Genomic DNA, 25,709 nt, shown 5'->3' with positions numbered 1-25,709 from the left:
AAGTAGTCAAGATGATATGAATTCTAATGGTAAGAAAGGCCTAAGTTTCTTGCCTAGAACAGGATTTTGTATAGTAAAATCTCTCCTGATGTCACCTTATGGACTATTAAAGATTTTTAGTTCAGTTTGCCAACTTGCAGGGGAATAAAAAAAACTTTCAACATTATCAAAACTGTTTTTATTGTTTGCTAGGCTGTCACACTAGAAAATAGCTTGACCAAGAAGCAACGCCAAATGAAGATAACAGATTATAGAATTTTTCTGTAGCTGATCTGTCCATGTGTTGGCAATATAAAATACTGCACCTTCTTTTCAACACTCCACTCTTTCTAGGAAAACACCAGAAGAATGAGTCAGCATAAAGAGCTGATGCTCCAAATATAATAAACATAGTTAGGCTGTCCTGTACTAAGCCACTGACTTCTATCAAGACAAACCATTCTTATGTGGCAGAACTGGTTCTTCTTTCAGGACAGAAAGCAGACCTGATTTTCAGTCAACGATGGGAGAAGGCACAAGGTCCTCTTGCGACTGGCTATCTCTGCTCCATTTATTTTACTCATACAAAAAATACTTTCTGCTTAAACAGTTAGTGTCATGGAAATAAATATGGAGGAATGCAAGATGTGCATTTGTGCAAAAGAAACTTCAAATTGGTTGTGATTTTAAAGAAAAATTGATCCCAAGGGAAACAATAACTACGGGAAGAACCTGAATAGTTCTGTTAAAAAGCTCAGATTCTTAAAAATCGTCATGTGACAAGAACAGTCACAAATTGCAATGCTATTTATTGTCTCTGAAAGTAGTCATGTAAAAGTAGTTTTATTTACATACTGCTTCCCACAGACGTCTCATCAAAAAAAAAAAAGTCACTTTTTCTTTTCAAAAGGATCCAGCTAGACAGTAATATCAATTTTCTACATGTAGTTCTTTTAGACCCAAGTAACTTGAATCTTATTTTTACATCTGTTTTACAAAAGCAGAGTCAAAACCGTATTAACGGATACCTCAGGATTTTGTATAAGGCACTCTTCCAACTTACTTAACGTATTCTTTAAAATAATGTCTGGATTCTGAAATTACTATAACATTTGTTCATCTACAATTCACAGATCATTAACAGTATCAATCCTGTTGCAAGTTACAAAAAAAATAAATATATATATTCTTAGTTATTTTAAGAGTTCCTTTTATGGCATACTGCACCTTTAAGCTTAACACCTGTTTTACACACAAACAGCACTTCCAAATAGAAAAGGGACTTAAGGAGAGACCACAAGCTTTTTAAACAACGAGAAAAGTGCAAATGCTATTTTGTCACCCACTTTTCTTATGTCCTTTGTACTGTTGCGATTTCGATTTTTTCTTCTGTTTTGATGAACTTGACTGGTTATCCCTTGATGCTGCAAAAAAAAAAATTAAGAGTACAAAATTAAAGTTTACTATTTTGGAAAAACACTTCAAAATGTGTCAAAGCTGCTACAGATTTCTCTGTAGTGACTGAATGAAGGCAGAATACCTTTATTGAGGAAAAAACCCTCTCATTAAACTACTAACAGTAACTAATACTACCTTCCCAATAAACAATTAACAGTTCTTGAAACACAATTATCATTTAACTTGACCTGACAGGCCACGTGTTGATGCAGTAAATGAATTGTAGTCTTCTTACATAAATACTTGTGCATGTGAATAGCTATGAACACACTGAGTATTTGCAAACTTCATGCAATATAAATTCCGTCTCCAGACCTTGTAAGTAAATAACAAGCTTTTTTTTCCTAGATTAAATAAGCACTTGGCAGGAAAAATAGAAAACTTAAGTAGCCACAGAAATGCTGAGAAGTACTTTGAAAGTCAATGTGGAAGAGATTAGAACTCTGCACTCCTGTGCATTAACAAGAGTTTGTTCCGTTTTTGTTATGCCTGGTGACCTAACTTGGAAAGGATGCAGTTAGGAAAATCATCACATGTCGGTAAGGACCAGTAAACTGTTTTTATTTACATGACAGAACTTACACTGTGGTGCTGGAGGCTGTAGTTGATATCCAGTTAGCTGACACCATCCCACTGGATACAGGTCTGGGGACTCGCAATCCACCCACTGATCATATTCATCTTCCCACCCATCAAAGTGTATCCTCAACAGACGATGGATAATGCGAGTTACTGTGGCCACACATACCAGGCGAGGTTCCATCAGATCAACAGCCTCCAGTTTCATTCCAACATGAAACCCATGGTTTGGAACTTCCTGGAAAAGTAAGCACATTGACAAGTCGAACATCAACAAACATGCTATATCAGTAAAGCACACTCACAAAGCAAATATCTTTTATGAAGTTTCATGTAGCCCTGTATTTAACATTTCAGAAATATTCAAGCTTAATATACTCAAATGGTTCCTATTTCTAAAGAGTCCCTGGTGCCTTAGTTTTCCACAATTCTACTCAAAGAACTGGGTCAATCCCATGGAGTATGCAGACAAATCTAAAGAAAATACTAACTGCAATTCAAATACACATGCATAATATTTATTACCTTATTGAAGAGCTTTACAGGTGCTGCTATTGAGTCAGTTTCCCTGAGGTAGTCAAACCACTTGAAAGGGAGTTTTGCATACCCTGTGAATTTTAAACGACATTTTCATACATCAACTGCAAACTTCATGTATTGAAACATCAACAAGAACAGTATATTGGCACTGTGTTATGGCTAAAAAGACAACAAAGAAGCAAAATATTAACATCAGAAACTTCCACTCTCTTAGCTTTCGTCTAAGGGACAAGACAGTCAACCGGACACTGCCCGTTTGCAACAAAGATGAGTGAACTTCTAGATAATACAGAAAGTGTCATTTGATGTTAAGATTAATCATTCACACTTGAAGCTTTCTGTCCACGTAGATCCTTGATCTCTACAATGCCCCACACAAATGACCCAGAACAGATCATGTAATTAAGCACATCCAGTGTCTTTCCTGTGGGGAAAGAGCTCCACTATTGAAAAATTTTATGCGTTAGGAACAGACTTGTAAGAACATGTAGAGATATTTTAAAACTTAAATAATAAGGTTAAAGATAGCAAGAATAGGATAAATTACAGGATTTTTTTTCCAATCTTAAAAGCTATTGTAAAGGTAAGAAAATTTATTTTATATTCAGCTTTTGTTTGTCTAATGAATATGCCTAAAAGATGTAGGACTTTTTTGTTTGGTTGGTTTTTTGTTTGTTTGCAACTCCTACAGCTGCTTAGACTCGCAATTCTCAAATTCTAACTCCTAGAGCAACAACACCTTGAAAGATTTCTTTGTGATAGCATCCAATGTTGGACATTCTGAACAATCACGATGCATTGGGTATAGCATGGGGAGAGAGCTATGGGAAATGTTTTCATCTCATTTGTGTGTGTGTAGAGAGCTCCCACTGAGTCACAGCTCAGTACTGAAGGGTCAGACTCAACAGGTAGCTGCCACTCACAGCTCAAAATACAATCTCAGCCTTAGAAGAATCTAAGCATCTTCAGCTTCTGCTGATTTCAGCAAGGGATCAAGATGTTTGGAAGGAATGAGCTTACAAACAAGAAGTCCAGTGACTTCATAGCAACTCATTTAAGTTATCCACATTGCTAATTGTAATTTGAAAAAGGGTGTTCACATCAGGTATGTGGTATCTGCGTGAACAGATGTAGCTGGATAGCTAGCAATTGTTAAGGGTAGTAATATACCACTTTTTGTGTACTAATACTTGCCTCATTTATGTACAGTTCCTCTGGCTAGACCAACATATTTGTATACGAGTCCTTTAATTTACTTTTCACCACACAGAGACATGTGCATGTGGTCTTTGTTAAAGTAGTCAGATTTAAGAAACTGTCCCTTTTCTAGCTCATAATGTGGAGAGTGGAATATACGTCATAAGAACTAAGAAACTTTAATCACTTCGATCCTATTAAATCAGTAACGAAATGTTTAAGTATGTTAATGCACATTATGGCCTATATTTTACTCCTAACTCCTCGTTCAAATGACATTTAGATTAATGCATGTGTGATTTTAAATCGTCTCTCAGAGGACGATACAGGACTGTTGTGGAAAACTGCAATAAAAGGGAAAAAATACATGTAGGTAAAAAGCTGCCATAATACAAAAAAAATAGTATGATAAAGGTGTTAATAATACAATTTGCACACTGTGTAAATAATGTTTGAAGAGTAAAAAGGAGGTCATCATAAAAGGGAATGTTTTCTATTCTGTATCATTTAATGCATTTATTTCTAAATTAGCTGATATTGATACACACACTTTTTCCCCATGCAACAATGATTATTATTGCAAGAGACTCCTCATTTTTTGAGGAGTGATCATGTCCATGAATTCCTATGCAATAAATTCACTAAATGAGCTGACTGTGAAAAATAGTAAATCTGTCTAACTGCAGTTTACAAATACTTAAGGAACCCTTTAGTGTGCAGTAATGAAAATGATATGAAATGATTTTCTTCATGTTGCATTACACTGTCTGTGTAGTTACCTAGAAAATCATTCAATAAATACAAGTAGAAGCCTGCAAAGAGGAAAATGAAGAAAAAAATCCATAAAAATCATCTGCTGTGACACACTTAATTGCAATCCTCTTTATAAATTGCTAGAGCAAGATAATAAAATGGAAAGATGAAGGCAGTAAGGTACTTCTATAGGCACATATGCTAGTGGACAGACAGCTTTTTCCTTACAGTAGGGATTATGAAGCATACAGCTCTAATGGATGCTTCCCTGAAGTTCAAGTTTGTGCATATTCCTAGAAATTTACTGTCATCATCATCAATTAACCTAAGCCTGAGATAATTCAACAATGTTTGTTACTCCTCTGGCAGTCAGGACTTCCCAAGCAATGACATATTACGAACTGTTCAGTGACCAGCATATTTACACTTCCCATTCACTTCATGGCTATACTATTCAAGTGGCTATCCTCAATTTATGACAGCAAAAGCAGATTTTAGTCAGTGATTCATACAGATGTTCAATTTCATTTCTTCTAAATGAAAAGTTTGTTATCTTTAAGATTACTTTGAAGTTACGCTGCTGTATTTGTTTCTGACTTGAGTCCTAAAAAGTGACATGAATTTTGTAGACTGAATTAAGAAACAAAGCATATGGCACATACAATATCACTGAAAAAATATTCAAAGTAAAATGTGGTCAGAATGCTATATGTACCTCTGGGTGGAGTTAGTTCAATCATGTTAATTTCACAGAAACCAACAGGGAAAATAGAAGGGGAAGTGGCATGGTAACAAAACCAATCAGACCCATCTGCTGCTTCTGAGCCATCAATCCCAATCATAAGATAGCCATCTGCTAAAACCTTTGTAAAGAAAAACAAAATTTTACATTAAATACCTTTAACTGTGTGATAAGGCTAGAAAGAAAGCATGCCATGTTTCAAGAGTGAAAAAATAACTGAGTAATAACGAAAATACTTAGAAGAACATTCAATTATAGTATAACGAACAAAAAAAATTCATACCTGTCTCCTCGATGGTGTGTGCTACTGTCAAATGTACCTTTGTTAACTGCAAAGTTATGAGATGAACATTTCCTTTCACTGAGCTCTAGTTTGTTTATTTTTCTGTGAACACTACTTGTACTTTTAAAGCTTTATAATTCAGTTTACTCTAGCCTGTAAGGATATTCTGTACACTATTAATAAAAAAAGATTCAAAATAATTACCACAATCATTGGTAAGGTTATGCTAGGATGCTAAGCTACTTTTTACATTTTTTTTCCCCTTTTAGTACGTATATCACATATATAGGGTCGTTTTCAACTAAGCTAGGAAGAAAAGATCATCCTTGAAGTGTCTTCGTAGACTTCAGAAAGTAAGCAAGACGAGGCTTTTTTTCTTTTCGGAACAGAATTGCAAAATATTTAAGATAGTTAGCAGAAGACTGTCCTGAAAATTAATCTCACAAGCTATTACATCCAAATTAAAGATAAGGCTGAATTTCCAGAGATCAAAAATCAAAAAGTTACATGAGTATATTCTTTTTCATAGTGCTTGCATATAAACAATTAATGGATGCATTCAATAAACAATGAATTTATTCTTTCTTTGTTTCAAACCTGAATAAAGGTAAATGAAAAACGGACTCCTGTCCATCTTCCCAATACATACGTTTGTTTTCTTACCTTTCTAATAGTTGCCACACATATTGCTGAAAGGTTTAAGGGGTCTATAGCTTCCAATTTCATTCCTTCTTTAAACCATTCTCCAGCTGTGTCAACCTCTTTTACCTAAAAAAAAAAAAAAATCAGATAACAGCATCAGAAGCTAAGAATCTAATAAGCTTTGACCAATATAAAACCACACACAGTCAAAAGAACAGACTAAAATACTTGTACTGTCACCTCTGTTTATGTTAAGAAGGTCAAATTAGTTAACTGTATGAATAAAAAACACCAGTGATTTTGCTGGGCGTATTTCCAGGACTTAAACAGAGTTTCATATCTATTTTTATAAATACCAGGAACTAAAGGTCCTCAATTGACTCTGAGAAAAGACTGCTCTTGCTAGCAAGCTCACCTTCATAAATAAATGTGGGGGTGCATCAAAATGTGCATCCTGTTTCTTTGTAATATCTACAAGGAATAAGAGTACATGTTAATCGGAGGTTTTGTTAGTGGAGCAAGCAAACAGTATGTTTTTTCTGAATATGTAAACTACTAGAATGCAATCACCTTATTAGTGTGGGAGGCCCACAGTTTATGATAAGATCACCCTAAAAAAACTGGGGGACATACTCCACTTTCCTCATTGACTTCTACCTGAAACACCTCTAACACAACCTCATTTATGGAAAAAAAAAAAATCCAATCTTCACAAGACAGCTCAATTATGTCACCAAATTGCTACTAACACATAGACACTTTTGCAAAAAAAAAAAAAAAAAGGGCAAGTTAACCTCTCTGCGCTATGTTATGATAGAAAATTACATTTATGTAATTACATATAAATTTGTATACAATTATGTCTAATCATTCTATATACATAACTGATTTTTGCCAGCTGTTGAATCCCTGAAACCCTTCTAGAGACATTATATATAGGAAACAGCACTGTTCTTGATTTCTCTAACTACTCTTATGTATAAACAGTTTCAGTGAAAGTTTAAGTGCTAAAACTGTCCTGAAGGGATGTCTTGTGAATTGTTTTACAGAAATGCTCTTTCAGACAAGGGCCACAGTCACAGCGCAACAGGAAAAGATTCAAAAACAGACTCTTTTTTTCCATTTAGAAGCCTTAAATATTTCAAACTACAATCACTTTTGTGTTTTAGATAATAAGGGTCTTAACCACGTATCATCTATTACACTGTCTTATCTTTCCTTCCCATGGATTTCTAAAACATATAAATCTTTCAAAAAAATTATAGTCCTTAAACTTGAGGGGGGAAAAAAGAAATGCATCCCATACGATACTTGCTCATGTTGTACTGTATAAGAGACAAACACAAAGAAACTAGTGGAGCAGGACAGCGCAATTCCAGATATCAGCATGAAAAATGAAGTTTACCATGCTTGAATACTGCAGTTCAAGGTTTTCCTTCAGAGAATTTGTTAACCACTACTTAAGACTGAATCCCTCTAGATATTGATATACTACAACTCAACTAAAACTTATTATGGCTTTTTCAACACTGTAGAAAATGCTAGTTATACTTTTAACTGAAACTCTGGAATGACAGTATAATTGCTAAATGTCCCTATACCCCATTATATGTACTTTTAAAGATAACTGCTAAAGCTAGTTTTATTAGCTTTATAACGTGACAGTATTGCTTAAGTCAGGTCTCTCCAAGCCAATACTGCCCCAAAGACACCTCTGAAGTGCAAAAGGCTTACCAGATCTTTTGAATCTATGTCCTATACTTCGAGACCAACCAATGTGATGAATGAGTGGACTGTACATATGGCACCAGAAGTCATCGGTTTTGTCTTCGCTTTCTTCATATATCAATCTTAACCGTCCCCCAATGACACTCTCTACAACCGCTACCCTTGTTCGACAAAGGTGTGTTTTGTCAACAACTTCTACTCTCATGGAAGTTTTGAACGGATACTGCATACTTTCAGACACCTTAAAATAAGGGGAAAAAAGAAATTCTGTAAAAATGTTTCAGCTTAGTCATCTGTCTTCTACTGTTAAAGCACAGTATGAAAGCATTTTCCATTTAATTCAAGTACTTGTTAATCCACCTGGAGAAGTGACACAAATGATTTCTCTTGTATTTCATTGTCAAAATATAACATTTTCACAAGACTAACTAGAATAGATCCTACAACGGTGTAACTTTTATCAAGTACAGCCCTAACACAACTCTCATAAAGGTTAAATGAATTTTCTTTTGACTTAATGAAAGTTTGTTCAGTTAATAACAATGAATAAAATTACCTTGAGTAACAATTTTAACAACATAAACCCCTTTTGCTTTGGCATCTTTAAACACAAAATTAAAATTATTATGAGGCATGAAAAAGAATGTTCAAATATAATTAAAACTGACCACTCACAAACATATTTCATCATATACCAAAAAGAAAGGAACAGAATGGAAATAGATGTTATCCTGCCTCAAGACTTTGCCAACTTAATTTGGCTTCCAACAGAGCCAGTTTTTAAATACAAATGAACAGCTTCAGAAAAAAACGAGGCGGGTGAGGTTATTAGATGCAATGTTAAGACAACAAAAACAATACATCATATATTCCTACTAAAACCTATGTACCATCTCATAATAATTAATTTAACTTAGAGCATACCATACAGGCAGCTGCCATATGACTTAGACAGGAAATCTAATCTAGAGCAGATGAAAAATATTAAAAGCATCCTTTTTTTTGCATCTAGATACGTGTTATATTAACTAATTTTGCTTAGTTTCTTGTAACAGTGCACAATAAAAATCATTGCTGAATTAGATCAGATTTAATTTTTCTTGTATCACAGGGTAGCTTATTAGCACTTTTTTAATTGGGGTATTTTAAAATTAAAGTAGACTAACTAGTTTTTAAAATAAAATTACTTATGTTCTGAGGAAACCGTTTTCCAAACAGCATCACATTGACAAGTGTGGAGATAAACGAAGAATAGAGATTCTCAGGAAAACTGTTTCAAGGGAAGAAACTACTTTATCATCTTCACTACAAAAGGAGCTACTGTGCCATTGTAAAATATTTTGGCTCTTCACTCTGTGCTGCAATTTTGTTCACAGTACATCATTGATATTGCATCAGCCTTACCTTCTGAGAAAAGTCAGGAGGAAGTGTTTTGGCACCAGTAAGTCGTTTCACTAGAAAAGCTTTCCAGTTTGTGTATTTGTGTTGGATGGCTGTTGCAAATGAAGGGGACAAAATAAGCCACTGATTTTTAATTGTGTCCGTTAGAGACAATGTTATAGTCTGGAATATGTAAAGAAGAAATCCTAGACGACTGTTAAAAAGCCTGAATGAAAATAATGACAAAAACCTCTTTAGAGAATAAATGCTACCCAAGATTAAATGTATGGGTATGTCAGGGCGAAGAATTTAATAACAAAATATGAATATAAATCAGTGCATGTTCACATCACTGATTAGCTAACCGCTTCCACCTTGATCTTAAAAAGTAAGTTGTACCAGAGGGGCTACCACAAGAAACACTTCCAATGCAAGCCAAATCCTTATTTTTCCAACAGATCAAATGATTTATTTCTAACTGTTGAAATCATTGCTATGGTAAAAAAAAAAAAAAAAAAAAGAAACACTTGGATATCAGAACCATAAGCAAATTTAGTAAGAAAACACTTTGTAATGATAGCAATCAGTGAGGCTACTATTTACATACTTCGAGGAGGGACTAGAGGCTTTCCACTGGTAGCACACCAACCAACCGGGTGGATATCAGACCCACAAACGTTGCACCAGAAGTCAAGGCTTGAATCATTTTCAAAGCCTTCATATCTTAGCAGAGCATTGTAGCCTGAAATAATTATAAAAAAAATCTATTAGTATTTCTTTACCCAGCATAAATTACATTGGATTTTCTAGACCGGAACTTTTTCTAGAACATTATTCTTAAGGCACATCGCTTTATGTTATCAGTGCACTTGAAATAAAATTAAAATTCTTGTACTATAAGCTTTTAGAGATTATATATAGGGAAATAATTGTTTCTTTACCTGCAGTCTGCGCTTTTTCATATTTTAGATATATAACCCTCATTTTTTAACTTTACTTTTAATCAATAAAAGTGATTTTTTTTTAACAAGGCTCGTTATCATACAATTGCTTATCCTCTCATCCGGCACTGCTCTTAGTGAATTCCAGCAATATAAAAAACAGATGCTCTCAACTCTCTTTGAAGCTACTGTAGAAGTGTGACAGGGGTAATGCTAAAACACATAACCTAGCAATACAGCAGTGACACCCTAACTAGTGTTGATATTCTACTAACCAGGTGACTACTGACTATATTATCAGCTCCCTTCACAGAATTATTTTGAGTATTTCAATAATTTCAATTAAAATATATTCACCTGCTAATTTTACAATTCCAGCTATCCAGAAGACTTTGGTAGGTAGGCTGCAGTCCGTGTTTGGAACCTCCACTCGTACTCCTTCTGAGATATCACCCCAGCATGTCCCCATAGGTGCCTAACGTTTAAGGTAGGGGGGGAAGCGAACAGTTCACCACTTTATTTACAGCACATGAAAATAACTATTATTTTTTTTTTAATCGTATTAGTGTTTTGTGAGTAACTTTCAAATAAAATATCAAAATCAATATACATAAGACAAACATGGTTAGAAAATAATCTATGAAAACCTAATTTGGATATTTATCTAAAGCTTACGTGTTGTTCTGCTACACTACAATTACTGTGTATTTCCTACCACAGCTTTAGGATTCCAAGTTTAAACACCTGTAAAGCATAAGCACGAACTGTATACGCTCAGAGGTCAGCTTTGTTCCATTATGTTTCAACTAGGTGCTACCTACTGATTTTAGTGAGAACAGTATAATTCCCTCTTCAACTCTATTAGCAGAAAATTATGGCACTTTAAATTCATACTTGTGCAACAGACATAAAAATCTTTATATTCTGTAAATCAGTAACGTGCCTGAAAAACGCTTACAAGTTATTTCTTGAATCTATTCTGAAGTTTTATTATGATGGGTTTCATCACCCATTGGTTCAGATCCTCTCAAAGGAACAGGCTTTCATATCATCTGTAAGTAATTATTCTATCAATAAATCAAAAAACCAGAAGGCTGAGTTTAATTTTTTAATGAATGCTAAAGGGAAACACATACGCTGTCCTTTGAGAGCTTAGACTAATGTGTTAATAACAAAGAGAAATAGAAGCTTGATGAATTCCTAAGGAGCCTGGGAAACTGGAAATAAAAACCAACATTTAGTTTGCTCTGTCAGGAAGAATGTTTTGTTGAACAGAGCATCATGAAAGATAGTCAAAGATGGTATAGTAGAGATATAAGAAATGCACAGTGCTAAAGATTTTAAAACCTTAGAAGTTACTCAGCTAAAGTTAACAGTAACAAAATATAAATTGAGCCAGTCTAAGCTAGAGACCACTAAAAACGGGAAGATTCAGATTTTGGCTATTTTAAAACAACAGGTATATCAAATGTAATGTATTCTGAGAAAAGTAAATTCTGATCAGTTCAGACAATGTCCATATACAGGGACAGTTAAAGGAACCCCCTGGTTATATATTGTATTCTAAGGCTGTGTTTCATTTACAAGGTCAAGGTTCTTTGCAAATGTAGAGAACTTCACAGCTCACTGGGAATAGCCTCTAACTTCACAGATTTTTGGCTGTGAGCCACAGGAGAGGAAAACTGGATTAATCCTGCCTGAATGATTGGAAATCACAATACTGGAATTTTGCTGGCAATCAGCAATGGCCAGCTAGTAGCTCTAAAGACTAAAGTTATCTTAAAAGGGGATACCATTCACTTGTAGAAATATTTGAGGCTAGGCATGCAAAACTTCAAACAAGTTTTAACTATTAAAGTTAGTCAGAGCAAATATGCTAATTTCTTATTCTTGAAGCCTGGTCTCTTCATGTTCTGCTATGTCCCATCTACACCAGTCTAGACTGTAGAGCTCTTTTCTGCCATCTGGCAGACAGAAAGAAAACTTGCAAGCTGATGATTTATTTTCATGTACGAAGTATGCAGATGCAGCTTCTTAATCAAGTCCTACTGCATATTCACTATCATCTCTAAATTGACATTTGTAGCTTTTTGAATTGAAATGGGGAAATAAACTTTTCAAATTGCATATTTTAGTAAATCTTGTTGCCTTGTATAGAGATACAGATGATCCAAACAATCAAAAATAGCAGTGCTGAATAACTTCCTAATCCAGCTGCACTACATTAAAATATATTTTACTGCCTGCTCATCTATTCAGTTGATTCAGAGAAAAAAGTATAGAAAAGCACTTCTCCCATCAACTGATAATAGAAATGTCACAAATATTTTATTTCTAGAATGTGGATTGGTATAGAGGGAAATAGCAGAAAGTTAAATTTGTCCTTGTCTGTGAAAATATTGGTTCTGCTAGTTCTCCTACACCAATCCATATGGCTCACCCTTTAGAAGAAGGAAGCCATCCTGTGCAGCATCATTACTGAAAAGCCAGATAACATTACTGTCCTGAAGTGATGGTTTACAGTATACCTAGTATACTGCACACCTTTTCTTTTTTCACCCATAATATTCTGACGGGAGGAAGACTGGATAAACCAGGGCTATAGTAGCCATCTTCCTTATTGTCTTCTCTGTCTTTGTCCAATTAATTAACGTTTGCACAATGCTTTGAAAAATAAAAATCAAAGCACTATATAAGCGTCAAGTTTTATTTATCTGCTGGCTGGAAAGGTAACTCTGAAGTCTGGATTGGCATAGTAAGAACTAGCAGAACCATAATTTACAGGTAAGAACAAATTTACCTTTCAGACTCATGACGAAGAGATCCGCTTCACGTTACTCCCAAACAAGGAAGATCTGCTTCATCGCTTCCTGCTCCGGGAGATGACCTGGGAGGGTTTATCTGTGAGCGGCAGCTGCCTTTTCTGCAAGGTAAGTTGCAATCAGGAAGGTCCTGTTTGACAGGGTTTGAAAGGAATGCCTGAGCGCTCAGTATCCCCACATGCTTAGCTGAACAAAGAGCTCATAGGTTAAATTATTTGCTTCTAAAGGCTTTGGATGGCATCCATATTGCCATGATTTCAGATTTGAAACTGGAATCAGGATTTTAATGTCAGAGATGCTTCAGTTCCTGAAGCATAAGGATACAATGCTGCTACCGTGTGTAAACTGTAACCCCACAAAAGGTAATGCAGAGAAGACAATGTGTACAATGGTTTAAAAGCTAGAAGCAAAGCACTGCCACCTAGTGCAAAATCCTGGAAATGCTCCCAAATAATTCAAATGTTTTTTGTTATTGTTGGTGGTTTTTTTTTTTTTTAGTAACAAAAGAAACAGAGTAAAAATACTTCAGCTCAGAATAGAATTTAACTGGAATAAAGACTGATAAAATGCATAACTTCAGAAAATGTGTCTCAACAGCAGAGTGGGAAAAGAATAATTACTGTTAACGTACAACTTAATGCATCATTAAGTAGTACTGACACATGATTCAAATCACTATTTGCTTTCAGCTAATAAAAGCAAAAGCATAAAAAAGTAGAAACTTTAAGAAAATAATGAAACCAGAATGCAAGTTACCAATGGAGATAGCAAACAGAGCACACTGTATATTGCTAAATTATAACAAAATACATAGTAAAAATTCAGCAATTATAAAAGAGGCAAGGTGCACAAACTGTAGTTCTGGCTCTGCCACAGTCTTCCTATACAAAAAACTAACAAACGAAACAGCTTCTCTGTTTCAGTTTACTGACCTAGAAAGTGGACATTGCAGCAGTATTGCTAGTGAATTTCGTTAGCGTTAGTCAACACTGAAACATCAAGGTGTCTGGAATGAAGGTAACAAGGAAGTGCAAAAGCCACATTAAGGGCATCAAAAAAACCTCTGAAATTAATTCCTCTCATACAGAAAAAGCCATAAAGAGAATTTCAATTATTTTGTTTCTAAAATGTGATAAATTGAAGAGTAAATAAATCCCCACATTAGGCAAGAAAATGGCAAATCTGGGAAAATTACACCAGACCTGAAATACTGAAGTATGCTGGGTTATGAAATGAATAAACAAACAAAAGGGAATAAGACATAGGATTTTGCTTAAGTTTTCTTTAACACTGATCCCAATGTTCCCTAATAAGTATCCAAGCAGATGAACGATCAGGTACACATATCATCTAATAATAAACTTAGGGGAAGATGTGTCATTATTTTACTGTAGTGTCAATTCTACACCTTTATCTTGGACAGGATAAACTTGATATACTCAGTCTTGTGGACACACACAAAATGTGCATGTAATCTATAATATGAATTGTAAACAAACAACAACTAATACACACTTTTACAAATTAAAGAATCTATCACATAGAAAAAATAGCAATGAGCTTTCCAGACAGACAAAAGGAATATTTTTTATTTTAATCATCAACAGAGAGAATGGGAGAGAGGGAAGGATCTACCAAGAAGAAGGTACTAATGTGTTTTCTGATTTTGACTGGTTTAAATATGCTTTTCATAGAAAACTACAGTAAGGGTAAATGTAAATCACACTATTCCAAAGCTAAATAATGTCCACCAAAAAAAAAGTTTCCAAATTAGACTGCAGCAGTTGCATTTTACTTCTACAAAAAAGGAAAATGTAGGGTGAAAAGAAACACCATTCTGGTTTAGTAGTACTGTTGCCATAAAGCTCGTGAAATTTTCCAAGGTAAACTCTGAACATTAACATTGTACCTGTTCACATTACTGGTATACTATTCAGGTCAATGAACGAAGCAGTAAGAAAGGAAGATCTGACTCCTTTTCATATGGAACATTACAGCTTAATGTACCAATGTATAACTACTGTAGATGTATCCTAATTAAGCATGAAGCATTTGCTGTTATAATTGTACAGGTCATTATCAAACAACACCTTTTGATACGTACTTATGAAATTACTTGTTACAACACATACATAATTGTGAAAGGAAAGGGCAAACATGCTTGCTTGCTTAAGCACATGGAATTTGATACAAATTCATGAATCTATACTAATACAAGGCTCTGTTCTGGGCAATACTTAAGGCCTCTAAGCATAAAGGGTACTATTCAGAAAGTGCCAACTGCCAAGAGCCCTCAACTCCTACTGATTTATGAATTGACAGGGCTCAGCATGAATTCCAAAACTGGCCAGAAAATGTGTCTCTCTTCCCCCTTATGAAGGGCTTCTATGAAGCAAAATGTTTATTTTGACTGAAATTTTCAGCAGATAATCTCGAGCAAAATAAAACTCTTGTAAGAAGCTGAAACGCTAGCTTCTGAAATAAAAAAAAATACAGCATGCTGAGAAAAGAGACGGTAAAAGTTTTTACTTAGAGATACCTTTACACCAGAAACTACTGGCAATATTTTAAACAACATATAATCAATGGATTTTAACAAACACATTAAAGACAGATGCTGATAAATATTTTCCTAATTCCCCAAGCTACATTCTGTCATGACAAGAATGACTGAGGACCTTTTGTTTGGAATCCTCATAATTATAACGCAAAGAAAAGCATGCTTTTTCATTTCAGATTTATGAAGAGGCTCAATTTTCCTTTATTTCTACACTACCTAGCAGCACAACTGATAGGAAGAATGACTAAAAACCAAGATTAAAAAAAATACCAAACCCAAATATGTAATGGAAAGATCAGTTCCTATGTACTGGAGCAAGCCTCAATCTAATAAGTATTTTATAACTTTATCTAGCATTGCATGACCTAGTTGGTTTGATACTCTACAGTGTATACCACAATTTTGTGCCCAGAACGTTTGAAAAATAATTTCACAAGTGTTTAAGACTCCTTTTATTTTTTTCTTTGTGAAAGCATGCACGATGAGTGTAACAGAGCATTCAGAATGATTTAAAGAACAAACAGAAACATACATATGTATTTAAAAGTGGTCATACTCATACAGTTTACAGGTTTCGCACTCCAAGGCTTGCAAACAAGTTTGGGTATGCATGTTTTGCAAAAACAAATTCAAGAATTAATGCAGATTCTCTCTCTCATGCATGCATGCAGATACACACACACAAAAGACTAACGCATTGAAAAATACTTACATGTTTAAAACAGGTGACAGGAGCTGCTGTAAAGCTATTGCTATTGATGTAGTTACCCCAGCTGAAACCTTCCACAGGGACAGCTGTTAAGAGAAAGTTATTTCATTTAGGAAGCTGCTAATGAAACATAAATCTTGTATTGCTCAGAATTTGTTTTAGCTGTTTATGTGCCATTACCTGCTTTAGTCTTTGCCTGGTTTTGTAAAGTTGCTTGGTACTGAGCATATGCTGCTAATTTAGCCACCAATGGTTGTTTTTGTAGAACTTTAGCCTTTTTTGTTGGAGGTTTACCCTAAAACAACAACAAAAAGCTAAGTAAATAAAGCCTTTCCAAACTCCAACCCAAAAATTTCCATAGATCTGTAGCATATTTCTGATGCAACTTTTTTGAAAAAAGTCACTGTGGGGGAAAAAAAAGAAAACACTTAAGTTTTAAAAATGATTTATCACGTATTTTTCTCTGGTAGATTTAACTAAAATTAACACAACATAGTATGAAAGTTGACCAAGCACCACAAAACTACATATAATATTAAAGACATTCAAACACCAACAGGAAAACAATTCCTAAAAGATTACTTTTGTACTAGTATTCCAACTTGAAGAACATATATACTCATTATTTTACCTGGAAAAAAAAAAAAGATATCTTTGGAAAGCAGATTAGAAGAAAGATTTTTTTAAATCTAATTTAGATGAATGCAGTTTCTTGGCCTTTGTTGCATATGCAATGAATATGAGCTAAGATATAATATTTCTCTACATCTCCAGTTCTTTTATTCAATGTTACAGAAATGTTTTCCTGATTATTTGATTAATATTTTAAGTGAACAGATCAAACCCCATTTTGTAAGACTGTATAGTTAAGAAAACCCTCAAAAGCAAAACACGACAGTGCTAAATAAACCTTTATTCTCTCTAAAGCCTCAAAGTATCTTGGGGATGAGATGCATGGATTTTCAAATCACTACATATATAGACTAATTGTTGATTGCATGATCTTTTTCTTGCAGATAAAAGTGGGCCGCTGCAGCAGAAATAAGGAGTTAATATTCTGTGTAATTTGCTCTGCTGAGCAAAGCAATTTGCTCATTAGTGATATGGTTTTGAATTTCGGCTTAGAAATCATTTATGTGACAATTTTACTGTGTTTAGAAACTTGACTTAGTTGTTTTAAAAACATCATGCAAGTTTTACAAGCGCACACATTTTACAAAGACAGACTGACTATAATAAGTATATAAAGAAAATGGTGTCTGTACCGCTACCTGAAGTCTGGCCAGAATGCTGGCCTTCTTGGAGTTCGATGAATAGCTTCTGGAACATGATACACTGCAGAAGCGTTTCGTTTTAGAGTAAAAAGCGTCACGGACACCAACCATTCCACACATCTCGCATGTAGCTAATCAGAGGAGAGAAAGAACAAAATGTTTGGGGTGTAAAGAAAGCCACAGTAAAAATTCAGAACAAAGACGGCATGAGAAAGGTCCTGTAGGTGGCACCAAACTGATCCATTTCTACCAAATCCAAAATTCTACCCAGAGAAATCTCTGCTAAACACTAATAAACGTGTCCAAAACATTCTTCCCCATTGGCAAAAACAATCTTTCCCCTCCTCCCTGCCCTTTTATTTTTCTGGTAAACTGCAGTTCATAGCTAGGTAATAGTGAACAGGGACACACTGACAGGCTTTATACAGCAGTGGTAATGAAGTTTTCCTAGTATTGGAAGAAATATTTTTATAGATTGTATATGTAAACAAGATAAAGGGTAGAGAGATATACTTCCAAGTGTAAGAGAACAGAATGACACTTTCAAAAAAGCTCAAAGCACAAAAACAATGTGCATGAGAACATACACTTGTGTGTATATTATACACAATAAATATTATAAGGGGGGAAATGTTCATAAACTGTTTCTTTCCTGACAGCAAGATTCACATTCTGTCTTATTACAGTTTTGCAAAACCCAAACAATCCACTTCCCTTCAACTATTTTGGTCAATTTTCAAGGGGAACAAACACTTGGGACTGGACACTCACAAATCACAGCAGAGGTTGAAAAACAGTCTGGGTACTCGCACACCACTTACTTACCCATGCCAGATTTACCGTCTGGATAAGTATAGACCTGTCCATTGTTCTTTATGATTGGGAGACTGGATGGCAAAGGAGCAACCTCTTCTTCACTCTCATCTGAACTGGAGCTGCTGCTGGTGTCCTCACTACAACTATCATAACCGTCAAACATCCCGAATGAATCACGTCTTTTCCTTTCTGTTCGTGAAGTATGTTCTGTCTAAAAATAATAATAAAAAAAAGAAATAAAAAAATAAAAGCAAACAAAACAAAGAATACCAGAGCATTCTGTATACAAAAAATATCAAAGGCAAACTTAAAAAGTTTCAAAGGTCAAAGTCAACCTTTAAATGTAGAACTACTACAAACTGCTCAATCAGCACAGAAATATGAGCCACATATTGCCAATTGAATTAGTATTAGTAGAGCCAAAACTAGCCAATTTTTGGTATTATGATAAACAGGAAGAAAAATCTCTCTTGGTCCACTGAGAATACACAGTATCAGCCCATACGTTCCTTTTTCTTGGTATCTTCAGAGTTCATTAATCTTGATGTGCTGATTAATGACAGCCACACGGATCTTACACGTAAATGAGCACCTTCCAGATGGCTGCAGCCAATTTCACCTGAATTCATTCATTTGAGAAAGCTGGGCAGAGAAAAGACAGTTCAATGAGGAGGGCACTATTCCACCGAGCAGGAATGAGGCTCTCTCTCTCTCTCTCTGCTACTACTGGCTTGCAGGGTTACAGATAAATCACTCAGCTTCCCTAGGATTCAGTTTCTCATGGGCGAACCAGGAATACTTCTCTACCTCACGGGGATGTTCTGAGGATTAATACATTAACAATTATGAAGAGCTCAGTTACTATGGCAATAGGGTCTGAATAAATACTAAAAGATAGAAAGGTGACTAATTTGCCACTGTCATCTACAAAACCCTGTTACATAATAGCTTTGCTATAACCTATAAATCTGAGGTCAAGTGAAAACATACAGATTTGAAGAATGCAAAGGAGTTGAGCAATTTCCGAAGACATTAAAGAAGCATAAACAACAGATTAACTGGTCTTTTTCTGATGCATATCCACTACATGCATTGTAATAGTCACATCTTTCACTCGATCACTATTTTAAACAGCTCTACTGAAACAAGGTTACTGCTACATAAGTGAGCTGCCCTCATCAAGCTAAAAAAAAAAAAAAGAAATTTCAAAGTATTTCTATTACTCTTAACAATATCTACTAAGAATGAGAGGTATTAATAAAACAAAGACAAAAATTCTACAATGGAAGCACAAGTTAGGGAAATGAAGTACAGCAAGAAAACAGAAAAATAAATAAGAAAGCCTTTGCTTCTACTTCCTTCCCGCTCCCATCCAAGAGCTAGTTTTATTTAAAAATCACTGTAGACAAAAAGAAATGTGACTGGATTTTTCCTTCTTAAATTGCATTTGGATTCATAGCTTTAAGATTTCATCACAGTAATTCCCCAAATCCCTTTCCTAGAGAGTATATGCCTGAACATCTTTATTGTTGGATTTTATCCAGGCCTTTTTCTGCCATGCTATCCTTTTATTATAATATTCTCTATTCTCCTTTTCGATCTAAGTCCTATTATAGAAGGATTTCTTCATAGTTAAAAGGGAAAACTGATTCCCACACTGACTCAATCCTAGCATCCAACTAACAAAAAACCAAACCCCACATCCTGTAAGCGTAAAAGATTATAAAATAAGATACACAAATCACTTAAAGCACTTTGAAACTTAAACAAATTCAATGTAATGTTAACTGTGCACACATCCCGCAGCCAACCACACAAAGTTATATTAAAACCAACCAAAACTTAGGACAGGGCATAACTCCACATCTCCTTGAAGAAACTGAGAGCTGCTTGAAGCAGCTAGGACAACAGCTACAATCATCAGAGGAAATGCAGGGAGAGGGCAGGACAAAACCTCGTCCTAAGCTGCGCTGGTAGCAAGCCTTACCTGTACACTATCACTGATACTAGTACCAGCAAGATGCAAGATCAGTTATTCGTTTGTGTGCACGTGTGCGTAGATTAAGACAGAAGTTGAACACGTTGCCATGGATACAGTGTTCTGCAAAAAGTGGCAGTAATTTACAGATCAGAACGTGAAGACTCGTTACCTTCCCCAGAATCTCAAACTCTGTCATGCCCCGGTTTGGCTTTCCTTGACCATTGCCTCCACCAGGAAATAAGACACAGCACCATCCTAACCATTCACAGCAGTAACACTGCGTTGCCTCCTGGTATTACGGACAGATTTTGGTGGTGTACCAGAGCCCATGGACAGGAAATCCAGCCTCATCCATGCATCCTCCGTCAATCGGCTGACCTCATTTCAACTTAGGGACCAGGGCCCTATCCTACACAAAGGAGGGCTTCGACCTTCCGTAGTGGAACCTGCAGCACAGTGTGGTCTCAGCACACTTCTTTTTCTTTTTAAACCAGAGACCTCTGGACACACAGGGCCCTTCTGTTTCACCCAGTGCTTTGCTGCCAGGGGTGTGAAATGCTGGAGGAGCTCAGGAGGAAGAAGAGAAGCACAGCCCGCTCCCAGTCCCACCAACTCCCAGCGCCACAGCAGAGAAACCCCAGAGCCAGCACGGCTCCCACTGCGAGGGCAGGAGCAGAAATGGAAAGCTGTAGGCAAGCTGAAGCTCCAGTGGCACAGAAGGGAAGGAAGAAAGGCTGCTGTAGGCAAGCTGAAGCATGGTGCAAGATTACAATCACACATACCACAACAGAACGGTTGGCTCTTTTTAATTTTTTTTTATTTATTTTTCCTATCACATAAATTTAGAACTTTAGCATCACTGCCAAGCCCTCTCTGCCAAAATATTCACAGATGAGAAAGAAAACATTTCCAATTTCTCTAGAGAAATTGGGACCTCTAAAAAAATCGTTCTTCAGCATTACAGAGGTTTCTAAGAAGCAATCATCAAGAGCTAGTTACGCTTAACTAAAATGTCAAAAGAAGTCTCATATTCCACCTTTCCATTTACTTTATATTTGGTCAAATTGTCTCAGCTCAAGTTATGAGCAACTCCAAATAGCAGCTTTACTGATTAAAATAATACTATAGTTTTTATATAACATTTTCATCCAAGCTTTTGCCAGAAGATAAGCATACTTGCCAGATAATTTGCATAGGACATTCCTAATGTTAATTTATAGTTATTATCTGGATTGTAATTCTTGGGAAATTACTCAAAATACATTTTGGGTAACTTGGAAAGCATACAGTTTTTCAACAGAAAAAATACAAACTACTTTGTTTATAGAACTAGGTGGAAGCTAGGGAAGAAAATATGCAAATACCTATGCTGGAATTTTGCTAGAGCACATCAAAACACTTTTATTTTGATAATAAACACCTCTAAGGTTCTTTTCAACCCATGTTGAGACAGCATTTATAGAAACAAGTGAATAATGTGTGGAATCTCTGATAGCCCTTCCTGCTGAAATGAAAGGTCCTGTTATTTTCCAAGCTCTAATATCTGAAACAGAAAATAGTTAGGGTACAACTCTGAACTCAAAGGTCAAAAATTGCATCCTTATATAAAGGGCAACGTATACCTCCAACAGAACCATAATTGAGGAAAAGGCATCTGCTTCGGTAACAGCAGCAGCTTGCAACTCCTGCTGCGTTCTTGCAAGTGCCGAGCAGCAGCGTGCCTTACCAGCTGACTAGCCACACCGTCTGACAGAGGAGCACTTAGCTGCTATCTGCAGCACCTCTGTGAATGGAAGCCTCGGAGAGAGCAGCTTACACTGTACCAGGTGCTCCCACTGGATTTTGAGACACACTGTCCATGAGAATGCAGTCCTCCACCCAAATAAGTAGCATGTTAAGTTACAGCGCCAAAGTGGTCTGTCATAACCACAGAACTGTGGGTCACCACTGTCAGCAGAGGGGGAGTAAGCTTAAATTTTATATTTACAGGTTTTAATAATCAACATTTGGTAATCTTTCTCCTAAAATTCATTTTCTGGCTACTAGAGACAGTATCAGGAACTCGATCCAACAATTACAACCGTAACAAGATCAATGAACATGTTTCAAAATATAGACATAAAAGAAAAGGATGGATCCAGGAGCTTGGATTTAGCATGAAAAATGACATTGAGGAGGAAAATTACCTTTCCCTCAAAACTGAAACAGATTAGTGCTCTTCACCTCCTAATGTGAGGGAATGCACCCTGCCTATCTGCAAAGCTTGCTCCGAGCAGGAGAGGAGGCCCGGCTCGCCATAAGCCTCAGAGCCGCGCAACCGGTCATTAGCCAAAGAGCAGTAGCTGTTGCACTACAGGATAACCCAGTAGGTCAGCAAGCAGAAGCAATACGCATACGGGCCAAACATTTAGGTATACTGGCTAAGCTTATTTTCCTAGTAAGATTACCAGTTCCTCAACAGGAAAGGTTTTTAGACAGAGCGACACAAGATCTAGGCGAAGCGGGACTGGCAAATCCAAGTCTGCACGATTATTTGCTTGGGGGTTTCTTGCATAGTTCTTACTAAAGGGGTGGGTGGAGAAAGGAACCCTAAAAAACTGCTTTCTTATTCTGCCCAACTTCCCATTTTCCTGTTCTTCCTCTCCCCTCTGTGAGTACTTGGCAACGATGTATTTTTAAGAAATACTCTTAATTAACTATTACATAAGGCAAATGGCATGATAAAAGAATATAGTTAAGGAAACCGGTTTCCCTAAAAGCAGGAAGGCAACTCTAAACAAATATGATTAATAACTAATTTCTCACTCCTTTAGCATATAGTTACACAGTTGATTTTAGTCAGCACATTATAGCATACGCTCTCGGAGAATGGCAACTACTTTTTCAGCACAAAAAGCTGGTCACAAAGGGTGGACAATGCAGGGCCAAATCACAAAATAAAACCATTTAATGTTAATTAGACATCAAATACTTACTCAGGAGATTGCTTTAGTGGTTCAATGAAAACTATGCTTGAGTATCAGCAAAATTTATGAGAAAGTGTTTTTGAAGGTGAGAACTTGCTATAGAAATTTTACCCCGTTATTAAGTGACCAACCCCCTTGCCTCCAAGTAAGCACACCTTGGCAAAAGGAGACTGATACAAAATCACAGAAAGGTCTCAACCTGCTCAAAACGTTTGTCAGTACTTCTGAATCAATTTGGTGCTTGAATTCAGAAAGGCAGCAATTTAGAACTGAGTAGGAGAGCTGTAGCTTAACAGAAGCCTGCCGGCACCTACACAGATAGGCATCTCTTTCAATACTCAGATCTGACTCTCAGAAACGTGACAGAAGTTGGAGCAGATGGTATTTGAGGCCAAGGTCAACAATGAGGTCATTATAACCTTCAGGCCATGGGTCTGTGATAAGTCACGTTTACTTTAATCACATATCCTTAACAGATCATACGTTTCCCATAGTATACTTCGAAGTCGGTATTAAATTTGATGCGTGGTTTTAAAATTCATTCATTAACGTTTTATGCCACAAGCTCAGTTTTAGCTCTGGATGTCAGCATTAAGGCACCAAGACGACAGAACTTATTTATTACAACTCTTCTGAACTTAAGTTGGCCAGAGTACTTTAGTGCAGTAATACTAGCTCACCCCTGACAGAACTGAAGATCTACTTGTGCCTGAGCGTGACAAAAAAGGAAAATTCAAACACAGTACCAATTTAAAGAAAACACACTTTCAGCTTTCATTAAAAATAAACAAACAGAAAACTCCGAAGCTAAACATCTCGGGATTCCTGGAAATCAGAACCAACCAAACTTACTTTTTTTATATAAGCAACTCACCTCTATCTGGAAATGTGCCTTCCACTCTTATTATAAGTAAAATCTCAGCTGGAAAATTACAGAAATGTTTTTCCTGTCTCTTCATTTGCTATGTATGACAGCATTTTGTCTGAAGCCAGTTTCTGCTGTTTGCCAATGGTTTTGTCCATAGCCTCTTCCCCAGGGGGTTTCACACAAGAAGAGGGGAGACTCTTTTACAAAAAAATATATCAAATTAGCAGGCAATTTGGAGGGGGAGGGGTGATGTAAATATGTGAAATATCTGAGTTTTGAAAAAAAAAAATGAAAATCGGTTACAAATTCCATTATGTGTTTACAAAGCTCTTATATACAGGAATACCCGGAAGAGGCAAAGTCTAGAAGGCAAATACTTTGTTTTAACCATCCTGTTAACATTAAAAAACAAAAACAAACCAAAAACCCAACACCAACCCAAAACCATGGTGTGCTACACCTGAATTCCTTCTATGTGCTCAGAGCTGGATTCAGCAAAACATTGCACATGTCTGATGTGTGCCAACTTACCTGAGAAGTGAAGGTATGTTGTAGTAGTTTGCAGAAGGTATCAAGAACCTTGCAAAATTAAATCAAATTTTAGAAGGTAAGAGAACTGAAAGCTAATGAGGAGGAACTTCTTTTGTAAACATTATTAGCACCGCTAACGTCGTCCAGCTCTTTAGGGAGCAAAAATGAAGATAATTCTTATTTTCAGGCTACAAGCATTTCGTATGCGTACAGGTCTCCACGCTCTCAAGAACACCTGAACCATTCTTGTGGCATCCACCTAGGGGAGTTTTTACCTCAGCTGCGCTGCCCTATAGCTTAGGTTACACGCTTCCTCAAACCCATCCCTAGGCAGAACTAACAAGCAAAGACAACTGCACACACCTATCAACTTTGTTGGCTTTTGTGAAGAATACACTTTTAGTTCCCATTTAAAGCTCCAGATTAGTCTCTCCCATACGCTTTATACTCCGCTCCCTACAAGTCAGGACCGGACTGCTCTAAGCAGCTGTAACGAGCAAACAAATAAACGCAGCTCCTCACACATGCAAAGCAATCTGCATTTAAACCACAGAGAATTGCCCTGCAGCTTTCACAGTGTTGACTGGGACTGGAAGTTAAGGATCCCAGCGGCTGCAACCCAGGTTTTAAACTTTTTTGTTGTTGTTAAAGGAGTCGCTTTTTCACACGCGGCCGCTCCTCCCAGGACCTGACAGAACCGGGCTGACAGAACCCTTGCGAACCCTTCCAGCACCGACCTGAAAGCGAAACTGGTCGCACGGGTTTGCGGCACGGGTCGGGAACGAAGCCGCAACAACAACACAGCCGCGACCTGGGGGGCATCGCGCCACAGAGAGGGTCGCGACAGAAGAGGGGGCCACAGCGTGTGGGCGGTCACAGCAGAGAAGGGAATCGCGACGAAGGGGGAGGATCACGACAGAGGAGGGGGATCACGACGGAGGGGAAGTCTCCCCCTCCTCC

The 25,709-nt window shown here is 36.5% G+C and overlaps 1 protein-coding gene across 11 annotated transcripts in view; it reads right to left on the bottom strand.

Moving 5' to 3' along the window:
• Positions 1-25,709, bottom strand: part of MBTD1 (mbt domain containing 1) — a 35,343-nt gene that overhangs the window by 9,295 nt on the left and 339 nt on the right. For 2 of the 11 annotated variants that reach the window (XR_013940510.1, XM_080560396.1), the window contains exons 2-15: positions 18,413-18,614; positions 17,579-17,718; positions 16,494-16,608; positions 16,317-16,399; positions 10,580-10,697; positions 9,889-10,023; positions 9,306-9,394; positions 7,908-8,142; positions 6,589-6,644; positions 6,195-6,299; positions 5,222-5,369; positions 2,542-2,624; positions 2,186-2,254; positions 1,326-1,403 (exon numbers count right to left, since the gene is read on the bottom strand). Coding sequence is in view for 10 of the 11 variants with exons in the window: in XM_080560396.1 (XP_080416522.1) it covers positions 1,326-1,403; positions 2,186-2,254; positions 2,542-2,624; positions 5,222-5,369; positions 6,195-6,299; positions 6,589-6,644; positions 7,908-8,142; positions 9,306-9,394; positions 9,889-10,023; positions 10,580-10,697; positions 16,317-16,399; positions 16,494-16,608; positions 17,579-17,718; positions 18,413-18,614 (1,656 nt within the window). In the remaining variant the exon portion in view is untranslated. Of the gene's footprint in view, positions 1-1,325; positions 1,404-2,019; positions 2,255-2,541; positions 2,625-5,221; positions 5,370-6,194; positions 6,300-6,588; positions 6,645-7,907; positions 8,143-9,305; positions 9,395-9,888; positions 10,024-10,579; positions 10,698-13,022; positions 13,152-16,316; positions 16,400-16,493; positions 16,609-17,578; positions 17,719-18,412; positions 18,615-20,390; positions 20,505-24,224; positions 24,416-24,749; positions 24,798-25,709 lie in introns of those variants that run through there. The other 9 variants (XM_080560395.1, XM_080560403.1, XM_080560399.1 and 6 more) reach the window with 7 other exon arrangements.

The sequence above is a fragment of the Anser brachyrhynchus genome, assembly GCF_964034855.1.
Source record: "Anser brachyrhynchus genome assembly, chromosome: 18".
Classification (NCBI taxonomy): Eukaryota; Metazoa; Chordata; class Aves; order Anseriformes; family Anatidae; genus Anser; species Anser brachyrhynchus.
This window is presented reverse-complemented; position numbering and strand designations above follow the sequence as displayed.